The sequence below is a fragment of the Magallana gigas genome, chromosome 4, assembly GCF_963853765.1.
Source record: "Magallana gigas chromosome 4, xbMagGiga1.1, whole genome shotgun sequence".
NCBI classification, from domain to species: Eukaryota; Metazoa; Mollusca; class Bivalvia; order Ostreida; family Ostreidae; genus Magallana; species Magallana gigas.
The window spans coordinates 22,906,892-22,919,425 of NC_088856.1; the positions used below are offsets into that span (position 1 = coordinate 22,906,892).

Consider the following 12,534-nt stretch of genomic DNA (forward strand, 5'->3'; position numbering starts at 1 on the left):
TTCATGGTGTGTTTAAACAAGAGACGAAATTTATGCATTGGTACTTTAAATAGTTATAAATAGAATTTTTGATTTAATAAATGAGCATTTCTTAATATTCATTATTTCATTCTTATGCAAATAGATGTTGTTAAAACATTGAATGATATGACACATTCACATGTACAACTATTAATTTTTTCAATACCAGTGTACTAAAAAACTAGTCGTATAAAAGACGCATATAAATGCACAACGACAGAGGGGGTAATTAAGTACAGAAGGTTATTCAATTGCAAGTCTTTACATACCTACTTTGTTAAGTTCTTTTACAACTCGCGTCAGAACGAAGGTTCACACTTTATGTTAATGTTACCAAACGCTTTATAAGAATGTTGTAAAGTTTATGTTCTTATCTTTCCGTGGTTTTAGTTTCAACTACCCATTGTTTAACTACCTTTCTAGCTTATCAAGAGTACCATTCTTTATATCTTCTACAACAAGAAAAGGGAAAGGTTTATAACTTACATGATTATACACACTGCAAAAACAATATGCAGAAGATAAAAAAAAACCCATCATTAATGAATAATAAAAAGGGAGCTTTTATCTCTATTTAGTAGGATAGATGCTTGAAAATTGTGTATTTGGGTGTTGTTCCACAATTGCAACCGTGTAACGTTGACTTTAACAAAAAAACTAACCTTTTTGTTTGATTCTTTACTTGAAATTATAAATCTGTAATGTGGACGGGACTTGATTGTCGAAAACTGAGGAGTGCTAAGTGAATGTTATCATTTGTTCATGTAGTTTGTTATTTTCAGTGATTAAATTTAGAGGAATTAAAACATTCTCTACTCATCCCCGACAAAGCGAAAGCAAATCGTATATGTAATGAACATTCGATCTTATTTTTTGCGTTCACCAAACGAGAAATTGCGTTGTAATAATGCATTTTAATAATATTGTGACTTTTGTCCCATTATATTTTTATAGATTAAAACTGACAACTGATTATTGATATAATATTCATGTCTTAATCTCGTTAATAATGTTTCAAATTTACATTAGAATTACAGATAATCGAGAATTTTGCATTTTTATAATCGGCTTCTAAAGCAGCAAAATTTAAGTTCGGCGCACATTTTAAACATGCCTTCTTTTTGCGTCTCGTTTGATAATCCCCGCGCCCCGCGACCAAATTATGTTAACCGGATAGAAATGCTAAATTGTAGTGAATCATGGTTTACCTAACATGTCTGTGTATTTCAGAGTAATTTGATAGTTAAGATATTCTTGCGAGGCAAATCAATGCAAAATCTTTTTTCCTCCACGTGTGAGGAGAGTAAGATTATTATATCTATGTATTTTTAGCATAGTTTTATGCTTTTGTTTACATATACCCCTGTTATTTAAACATTTTTTTTATTGAGGTGAAGGTTAGTTGCAACTCAAATATGAATTAAACAGACTCTTTTGTAAAATTAACAGACACCGATACAAAACAAACGATCACTTTAAGTTAAGATTTAATTTTTCCATGAATACGATGAAAACAAATCATTTAATTTCAGAAATAAAATCTGTATAACATTAAATGTACTGGAATCAATTTCTGTGTTGGACAATATAATTAAAACTAGACCACTAAATAAAACAAGCGTGATTGAACAGATAATCATGTTTTAAAACGATTTGGTATATTATTAACTCCATTAAAATTTCGTTAAATTGATGAAAAAGAGTAGCATGAAGCTCACAGAATAGACATATTTCTATATATGTTTTTTTGTCAGTTATTAATGTTATGTCATTCACTTGGAATACTTTGAAGCTTGTCTTTGCGGATTTGTCATCCCGAAGCTGTCCTGGACAATCCTGAAATCAGAACCAAAGAAATGTGATAATGACCAGTCATAAGTGATATTTTACAAAAATATCTGAATGATATTTCTCAGCATTTAATTTAGGAAAATTAGAACACATGGAAACCAAAAGGGTTCCGTATCTTACTTATGGTATTGTGTTTTTATAATATCTAAATGCATTATTCGTTATAAATAATAAAAATCGAAAATATGAGAGATAGCTGAAATCTTAAAAAGATAAAAGATGTGTTTTTATTCAAAAGAAATCCAATGCCATATCCAAAAATCAGGAAAATAGAATATCGGAAACATTTCACCTCATTTTGATGGGGAAAATTTTGCATGACTGAAAGGTACCAACTCCATATCCATTTAACCTCATTGCAATAACCCAGTGATAGTTCTAATGTGGGATCTAAACGAAACCTACCTGTGTTTTTTCTTTAAGATATAAAAGAACACCAATCCAATCAAGATCAAAAGTAAAACGGCAAGCACCACTCCAATTACCCACAAATGAGAATTCTCCTCTTTTGTACAGCCTAAAAAATAAAAGTGTCTTTAAGGTAATATATAACTTTAGATGGAAAGGGGGGGGGGCGGCGAATATGTTTAAAAAAATAATGTTCACTTTGTAATTTGAAAATAACTATTATCAACTGCAAGTGCAAATATCGAAAGGTTCTAGATAAAGGTTGGTATCTACTGGGCTAAATAACATAAACCTAGTAAGCTGCATAATTGATTCTTCTGAATTTGGTCCGTATTGCCATACATATACTGTAAATAAGGGAATATGTTTAACATCATTAGACACGTCTGTATACTATTTTTGAGATCAGATCAGGTAAAAAAAGACCCATATGTTTGACTGTGTTTGTCTTCCATACATAAATTGTACCCTTATTTGGTTGTTAAAGACGTTGTTTGAATTTAAAAAATAGAATGTAGCCATACCTTTTTCTGTCTCTCGATATGTCCATTCAAATTTGTTTTGTCGGATGTCGCACTCGTAACATTTCTTTTGAACACCATCAGGGACACATGAACCATGGATGAAACAGAAGCCAGGCTATTAAAAAATAATAAAAGAGTCCGCACAATATAAGGAAATAAAGATTGAATATTGATAAAGAGCATATAGAATATTAATATTAAACATTAAATTTCCTCTTACAGTGGTAACAACGTTATTGTTCACAAGCTTATCGTGTTAATACTTCGTGTAACGTGGGTTACGTTCGTGTAACGTGCAGGATTGTGCGTGTATCAGAAAAAAAATAGTTCGCATTTTTTACCGTGTGTTATCGTGCGTTTTTTTTTTGTTTTGTAACATTTTTTACGGAATGCCAGGATTTATTCTAAAAACAACGACTACTAGTTTTTTATTTAAACAATGCAACAATGTGAATTGAAAACTTTTTTTGTAGAAGAACATTGACAATTGCTTACATTCATGTAGATTGTATCATATCAGTGCTGATCTTTTTAAACTATTCTCTCTGTCGTCGTTAAAAACATTTAGTAAGTATTTCAGCAACTCATTCAATCCTTTGTTTGGTCTAGTTAGTTTTGCATACTTTTGTAACAAGCCTATATTAAGCATCTATTGTATCTTGACACATAATTTTAATCATACTAGCAGGAGAAATACAGTGAACGAAAGCGGCCAAGCTTACCCATTCCCCATTTAAAAAACGAAACAAGTATCCCCGAAGTTTTCTTTCAAATGAGAATACGATACGCATTCATTTCTGACACATTGTATACACATTCGGAAGGAATTCTATGTATTTAGACGCTTTAAAATTTAGAATAAATAAAATTTAATTATTTACCGTAAACTATGAAAATATGGGATGTGTAAAATCGAAATTCTTTGGAACAAGGTTACAAATTTACCTGTATCTCGCATAAATAAATCGTACAAACGGGAATCGGATGACATAAATAACAACTTGTATGTAAACAGTTTTGTGTAGTTTATGCATTATCTTCGTTTTTTACGCTAAATTTTCTGTAACTTGTTATAAGCAAATATTCCTTATGGAGACCAAAAGAATTTGTGTTTAAATGATACATAATATTGTTTACTCGTAAAAAAAAGCGCATGGTTACTGTGCACTGCCACTTTTCGATAAAATACGAGCATATTGTATTTCAAATTAAAGCAATACGTTTCCTTAATTCTAATCTTAAAAATGAATTTTGATTTTGCGTAATTAATGGTGTAGAATCATTCGTTTGTGTGTTTTATCGTTACCGTTCGTGTGCCGTGAAAATTCAGTATATAAGTGATCGTCTTTGTATCGTGCGTGCTCCTTCGTGTATCATGCGTGATCGTTCGTGTACATGTATCAAAATCGTGCGTTGCTACCACTGTACCTTTAATGCAAATCGTAGCTGCCCTGATACATTCAATGTGTCCTGGCATGTTGAATCTAGGATGTATACAGCATGGGCATCACTAAAGTTTTTATTGTTGTTGCTCACTGCTATCTTATACCCAGTAATAAAACCCACGGAAGACAATGTTGATCTTTTTGAGATGGAACGAGGAAATTTACATCGAATATCGCTAAGTGTATTGTGACTTCCAGGAACATACGAGGTCTCTAATTCCAACGATGTTCCGTTCATTGTCATCTATAACGATAAGCTACATTTATCTAACATAAAAATATGTAATAAAAATGTCATTCTATGTCACATGGGTATATATTTTTTTTCAATATAATGAAAAATGATTGAACACGAATTCATGGACCACCCCCCCCCTCCAATATTAAAGAAATACAGCAACAATACCTCAAATCGTTGCATTTTACAAGTTAGTCCAGATCTGTCAAGAAAAAGGTCACCATCCACAATTGCCTCTTTGCAAAACAATTTATCACATAATCCTCCTGTTTCGTAGTTGACAGCATATACTGGAGGGGGTTCATTGATGTCAACAGAACAATCCCCACCACCAAAACCATCATTACATTGGCATACTCCTAGCAAAAATAAGTTTAATGGTTTGAAAGGATCTCAGTAAATGATTGCATCAATAATGTTTTGTCTAGTTATACATCAAAAACAACAATTTTATTTAGTATGTACATGTTAATTTGGTTATTTTGCCGTTTTAAAACTGATTTTAAAGAATGAAATCACTGGTGAACTTGGTAGTTTTTGTTTATTTTGTTTTACAAACATGCATAATGATGCTATATGTTTTCAGTTTAAGTTTGAGTTGAACAATACTTTTTAAAAGAGTTTTTGTAAGACTTTATCCACATTTTTACAATGCTTCAGTAATGCATTTCTAACAGTCAACTAAGATGTGAGAGTCAATCGTAGAGCATACAAAACTTACTATTCTCTGTTATGTAAAACAAGCTCAATGCATAGTTTTGTTTACATGTTGCAAAGCAAAATTCAGGTTTGGACCTAAAGTGAATGGGACAAACGCTAGGAAGTGTTTACTTATGTTTAGAACGAATTTGCAAATAGACAAATCAGCTTTGAAAATAACTTTGACCGTTATTTTGAATCAATGTAAACAAAAACATAATACAAGCCTTGTTTACCTAACAAAAACATGAACTCTGTTTCTTGCTTATTAGTAAACAGCTTACACTCAAATTTCGGTTGATCATTAAAATGCATTAATAAAGCATTGAAAACAATAAAAAAGAAAAGAAAATATGACGAAAATCGTGACCATGCTCCTTGATATTAGATAATATAAACGGTATAACAGCACCTTTTACACAAACCCCGTGACCACTGCACTCCCCGGGGCATGTGATGGACAAAATTTTTTCTGCTAATTTTTCACCATTTTTGGTCACATTCATGAGAGTGTCGTTTCTAGCAATTTCTTTTAAACAACTGGCTTTCATACTTTCCCTTGGAGCAGTTGCAAAAACAGTTGAGTTTGTGCTCTGATTGTTGTAAGAGAAAATGATCATCAACATGCATATTTAATATACTCTAGATATGAAAAAAATAGACATTTAAAATCTGATACTAAATACCACTTACTAAAATGTCCAGCATACATATTTCTATAGCTCTTGTGCTATTGGTGTTTGGAATGTCTTGGCATGCCAAAAATGCAAGAGAACTGTTCATGTAATTTTCACACCAGATCTTTGCTTGAGCTTTTGTCATAACAATATTGCTGACTGAAATAGCTCTCTGTTAAGTAAAAAAAACACCATAGAATCACTTCTTAATGTATTTAAACAAGGGGCCAATAGGCCTTAACGGTCACCTGAGTAGCAAATAACCCATACAAAAACTTGGAGTCTCATTTATTCATTTAATTGGGTTTCATTAAAGTGTAGAAAAATTAAAAATTTGTAACAACGACCACTACCTGTCTGAAATCTTTCAAAAAGAACTATGAAACCTATAATTTTGGCAAAAAACTTCAAGATCTGGTCAACAAAATCATGAATTCAGTTTTCCTTTCAGGTGTGTGGGAGTGAAGAAGATAATTTTTAAACATTATATGCATTAACACTTATACATCCATTTTGGCCCTGCCCTAGAGTCATAACCCATACTCCAGTTTAACATTTTAATAGAGGACTTCCTTAAACATAATTATGAAGTCAGTTTTTCATACAGATGTGTGAAAATAGAGAATAGGATTTTAAAAGCTTATATGCATTAACACTATATTGCCATATTCGCCCTACCCAAGAGCCAGAACTCCTGACCTAGGGGCCATAAATTTCACAATGTTGGTAGAGGGCTTCATGGATATCATAACCCTGCAACCAGTTTTTTCTTCACATGTGTGGGAGTAGGGAAGAGTTTTGAAAATTTGGCTTTTTTTTTGCATATTTGGCCCCACGAGGGGCGGCAGAGTCAAGAATTTCACAATTTAGATTCTTCTTACCATAGAGATGCCTCACACCAAAAATGGTAACAAACAGTCTAGTAGTTTTTAAGAAGAAGTTAAAAATGTAACATTGTAACACATGTAACGCACGACGCACGACGACGGACGAAAACGGATAGCAATAGGTCACCTGAGTTTACTAAAAACATAAACTATAAATCAAGGAAAAGTGTATTTTAACTACTCTACTGTTTTGTTTTAGGTGAACCCTATTCTTGATCGAGGAAAAATGCTATTTCTTTAATAAAAATAATTCAGATACTAGAAAGAAAGACACGGTATACGTGTCTATATGTTTTGAGTGTATCTAAAAAAAGAAAACCTTTGATCTCTTCCATTTAGGTTTTATTACAATTTTTGGTACGAATGTAAACGAGTGTTTTGCAGATCTTTTCCGACGATTATGTCTTTCGTAACAAACATCCTTTTGCACTGGTTTCATCTTATCCTTTTCGCAACTTATAAGAGTTCCCTTTGAGTTAGTACAAGTTACAGTATTTTTTATGGTTCCTGATAAAAGAGATGGTTTTTCACATATGCAAAGATCTGGAGCCTTCTGTGTCTTTGGAAAGGATTGCAATCTTTCCAACGACATCATAAACATATTGTCTGCATCGGCTACCCTAAAAAAATTATTTGGGCTTCATAAAAAAATATTACATGTAAACAATAGAGATATTTAAAATGATATAAGAATAAAATCATTTAGAAATTGTCATATTGTCATGCATGTTAAGGATAACAAGACTAATCTTTTTAATATAATATATATAAATTATTATTAAGATGTAGTTATCATTAAAATGAGTTTAGTAAATTTCCTGTAATAAATGTGTTTTTAATGCAAAAGTTTAAATCATTTAAAGTTAAGAATTATTTTATTGCCATAAGTTTTGTAATGCATTATGTGTTGAAAAACATTACATAACCAGTACATTAAATCGTGATCAATATATTTGAAAAGAAACATGACGTGAAATAACATACTTCCATGATAGTGCGAAACTCTTTGGATCTGAGGTTAAGTCAACATTATTTGGATCTAAGAGTTTATCTTTTCCGACCGTGCCACAGAGTCCTTGGGACCGGCGTTCATCAGCAATAGATGGATGCATATGTAGTTCTAAGGTCCGTATCTTAGAAGCAAAATACTTCAGGCTTACGTCTATACTAGTCCCTGATGGAAAGTGAATCTAAGCAAACAAAACATATGTAAGATTATAGAAGCTATTAATCTAAAGTACGAAGTAAAAATAAAACAAAAGTACCATATCGCTATACCTAGGATAATAGAAAAGTTATCACATTTCCTTTTGCAAGGAGTTGTTAATACGATAAAAATGATTGAATTTAAAACAAACCAATAACATGTAAGAAGCTTACCCGCTTCACTAAATCATTGACTTATGCATTTAAGTGTTATTATTTGTGTCACTCATTGTCACTATATATTTTTAATAATAACAATATTATATGGTACATGGGCTCGACACATTAGAGAAGCATGCTCTTATAAAAGTTTACTTCAAGGTGGAATGAGAAATCGTCACGACATGTCCGACATCAGTTTGAAACGCCATTTTGTTCCGGGTTGATAAAATTCTTGTTATGTAATGAAATCACCAAAACGCTTAGAAAATATGTCAATTTTGTTTATGTATCAAGCTTTAAACTAACGTTGAGTACCAGCTTTTAAGTAGGTAAAACGTAAAATCTAAATAATGTACTGTTTTACAGCTTTATTTGTAATGCAATTTTCCCATGTCATCGGTTGTGCACGATCATGCATTCGATACGGTAATAAAGTATAACGGTAATAAAATACAATATGTTCATCTAAACTTTATATGCGTGATGAATATAAAACTGTAGTTCGCTCTCTTGAATTGATCCTACTGGCTTGCTATAAACGTTAACCATTTTCAGTAAAAGACTTGCATTGGAGGTTAATCTAAATGTACGGAGTATACTTGTAATGCATTTATATAATGTATTTTATATCGAAAAATTAGAAGGTAGTAAAGTGAAGAAAGACATCCCTCAAATAGGATATTTTATACCAAGATTCTTGAAGTAAATCAATATTTCTTTTAATTCTTCAACTTCCTTCCTTTATCTCATTCACAAACAAATATCGGTTAAATTTTCAAATTTTTTGCGCTATTTAATCCAGCAGTTTGGTTTGGCATACTCTAAAACCTGGCCTGGCCTGGCCTGGCCTGGCCCCATTGGCCTGGCGGCCTCACTTTTGGCATTAAAATTGGCCTGGCCCAAAATTGTGGCATGGCCTCCAATTTCGGCCTGGCCCTTAATTTGGCCTTTTCGAAAAATTTTGGCCTCAAATTTTAAAATTTCTCTATTTCTCATTTTCTTAGATTAAGATTGAATTTTTATTGATTTCTTTTAGATATTAAAAATTAAATGCAATTTTAATGTTTAAGGAATAATCATATGAAAAAATATATATGACAACTGACCGATTGTTCAGATTTGATTAATTAAATCGATGACCAAACACACAAAAATACTTATGACATGCATGTATAGCACTGCTCTAACTATTGTTAAAGAATAAATTATGCCAATACCAAAGCAATTAACTTTAAAACTAAAAGTCGCCACCCCCACCCCCCACCCCCACCCCATCTCCCATTTAAAAGTTAAACATCATTTTAAGAGACTTGCCTGATTGATATCCGAAACATTTGTTCACTGTACATAGCATTAAATTGTTATCACTGTGTAATGCACTTTCAAATTTGCAGTTTGTTACCTTACCTGTCAACACCGATCAAGCCCAAATTTCCCTCCCCAGCAGAAATTCGATATCAACCTTTTCTGTCGCTAATCTGATACATTGGGGTCAGATTCATTACTTATCCTGTCATTTAACATTCCACACGGTCTAATATAATTAACTGCATTTGTGAACGACTGCAGCATTGCATCCTCCGATAACCCGACTCAGTGATGGTAATTGATCATCACCTCCTGATTAGAATAGAGTTTCATGCATGTGTTGTTTGTATATTTAGTAAACAATTATTTTTTTCTGGGGAATTGTCATTATCAGAATTTGAACAAAGCAAAACACGTTGTGACCTTTAATGTTGGTTAGAATAAACGAATATTGGTCAGTCTTCCATTATTTTTTTCTCAAACAAGTCGTTGGTAAAAGAAGAGTTACATAGATAATGTCTGATCCTGAGAGCACTTTAATCTAAATACATTGCAAAAATATGCCAATGTTATAAAATGGCAGGGCAAAATCAAATTTTGCAGTTCTTAAGAATTTAAAACAGACTGAATAAAAATCTATTAGAATAGATTACTCGACATTCCTGTAGTTATAAATATACTGTGGAATCATTAGAATTCGTGGTGGTTCAATTTTCGTGGTATACGTGGGTAGCCCTCCCCTACAAATTGAAATCCTCAAACAATTTTAGAAAGAGTTATCTTTGATGCTGAAACAGTAACCGACGCATCCACGAAATTACATCCCTACGAATCAGCAAAAACGTCATTATCTGAAGTAAGACTGTCATTTAAAAGCAATTCTGAAAAATTGAGAATTTTACTTTAAGGTCGTATATTGTAATAAATGCATGCAACAAAAATTTCCTACACTTATTTGGTGAAGTGATCCACCTTGAAAAATTCCAACACATTTGCACTTTTATATATAGAACCTATAGCATTACGCTTTTTAAAGACATATCATTACTTTTCTTTATAATGAATGTATTGAATATAAATTGAGGTACCGTCAAGGTTCTCCATTATCACTTGTGTGTTTTTTTTAATGTAATAAATATAACACAGGGTATAAACAAACTCGAAACCCTAATTTTCATCTGATATTTAGTAGTTGCAGTCACCTTATTCTTATTAAGAAATTCAATTTTAAGTTTGAATTTAAAACTCATATCAATTAATTGGTGCAATCTGCATTTAACTACCAGTGAATCAGATCTGTTAAGGAAAAAAACATCATCATAGGTTGAATGTTCATAACTGATTATGTGCTTTTGATTCTTATAATTCATAAAATGGTTTGAATTACTTCATAGTCATGTTCGTTGTTGGCCCTTTTCATTACATTCAAAATATCCTCTACGCAGCTTTTAAATCCGAAGTAGGAAGGGACCGTTTCTGGACATCTATCAATGATGTATACGTCTGAGGAAGACCTTGCTGCAATTCCACATGCGCATTGATTCATATGCTCATAGGTTTTATTTTTTACGTGATTACAAGGTGTTACTTTCATTTGAATCTGAAGAAATAAAGAAAGAAAACATTTTATTAAATCAAAATAAAATATATAAAAGTATATAAAAATTTTAGTGTATTACTAATCTATATGTAAAAAATAGTTCAAATGTTTTAACATAAAATTCGAATTTAAATAATTTATATATTTGCTAGAGGCAAACATGCTATATATTGATATATGTGTTCGCATGTCGTGGTGTGTTAACAAGTGAACTAAGCCCATGGAAAAGGCGAGTAAGACTGTTTTGATGGGCATTGATAACTAAATTGCCTTAGGGACAGAGGTCTTGGTCTAAGAAAATGGCTCTCTCTGTTTTATACCAAACATGTAAATACATTCTCTAACAAAAAGCTTTAGCGTCACATTGATAACATTCAGCACCAATGGCCATAACTCTGATCAAAACAGGTTTATGAAGTCAAATCGAAGAGTAAATTTAAATGACGTCAAATTTGACAAATCTCTTTGACAGTCTTCATGATCAGAATATGAGGGTATTGCTAAAACAATAATGTTTTGAATTGAGATAAATATATTTTTCCTCAATGACATCTTGACATTTTGTCAGAGTGCACTAGAACAGTTTTCTTATTTTCGAAATTCGGTAGCCTACTGGAAAAAGAAAATTTATTCCTGATCGATGGCATAACTAAGAAAATGGCTGCACATCCTTCATTGCTAATGCAAGTTACAGGAATTTACATTTGTTGCAATGAACTGATGTAGTAAACTCATCTTTATTAATTAATCTAGTAATGGATTAACTGGTTTTTCTACTGGTTCACCGACAGCAGAAAATGTTTCTCTACACTGATGTGTTCCACTAACTGATAGACTTGTTTCCCCTTTCAACTATCTTGTGTCTTGTGTTCCATAGCAGATTGTTGTTAAGATGGAAGTGCTAGATATTTATCATTATAATAGTTCTTTTTTTCTGTCCCTAAACATACATTTATGTTATCATTTAGCATATTTTGATCAACGGAACTACTTGGCTTATAACTGCATCAACAAGTACTTATATAGATTTGATGTACACTCTACGCTCCTCTATTAACCATATTTTCATAGTCATTGTTATTGGCGTTATTCAGTTCATAAAACAAATCGTCATATCACAGTGCTTATCATCCAACCCAAAAATTACAGGGCAACACTTTGCAAGTTAATCTATTTACACATTTCCAAAAAAAGAGTAATCATTCAAAACAACAGTAATCATTCAACATGCGACATTTTCTTGATAAACTGGTCTTACAAGAGGTCTACTGGTCCTGGTCTACAATTTACGGGGAATCATATTGACGCACAAAAATACAATTTTCTTCAATTTTACAAAGACAAAAAAAACAGTATTTTTTACCAACCATGATCATTTTGAAGCTATCTAAAATTCACATACTAGTTTGGGGGTCATAGAAAAAGTTTTAAAATCAAAACTTTATTTCTGTACTAAGCTTGTGTTCTAGAAATAAATGTAACAAGAGGCCCAGGGGCCACATCGCTCA

General features: G+C 32.0%; 1 protein-coding gene across 1 annotated transcript in view; it reads right to left on the minus strand.

Moving 5' to 3' along the window:
* Window positions 1-1,526: 1,526 nt before the first annotated feature.
* Window positions 1,527-12,534, minus strand: part of LOC105319471 (von Willebrand factor D and EGF domain-containing protein) — a 31,996-nt gene continuing 20,988 nt past the window's right edge. The window contains exons 10-19 of the mRNA XM_066081656.1: window positions 10,814-11,026; window positions 7,735-7,940; window positions 7,070-7,370; window positions 5,880-6,035; window positions 5,599-5,779; window positions 4,656-4,846; window positions 4,233-4,493; window positions 2,805-2,919; window positions 2,278-2,389; window positions 1,527-1,857 (exon numbers count right to left, since the gene is read on the minus strand). Of these exons, the coding sequence (XP_065937728.1) occupies window positions 1,794-1,857; window positions 2,278-2,389; window positions 2,805-2,919; window positions 4,233-4,493; window positions 4,656-4,846; window positions 5,599-5,779; window positions 5,880-6,035; window positions 7,070-7,370; window positions 7,735-7,940; window positions 10,814-11,026 (1,800 nt within the window). The 3' untranslated portion in view covers window positions 1,527-1,793. The remainder of the gene's footprint in view (window positions 1,858-2,277; window positions 2,390-2,804; window positions 2,920-4,232; window positions 4,494-4,655; window positions 4,847-5,598; window positions 5,780-5,879; window positions 6,036-7,069; window positions 7,371-7,734; window positions 7,941-10,813; window positions 11,027-12,534) is intronic.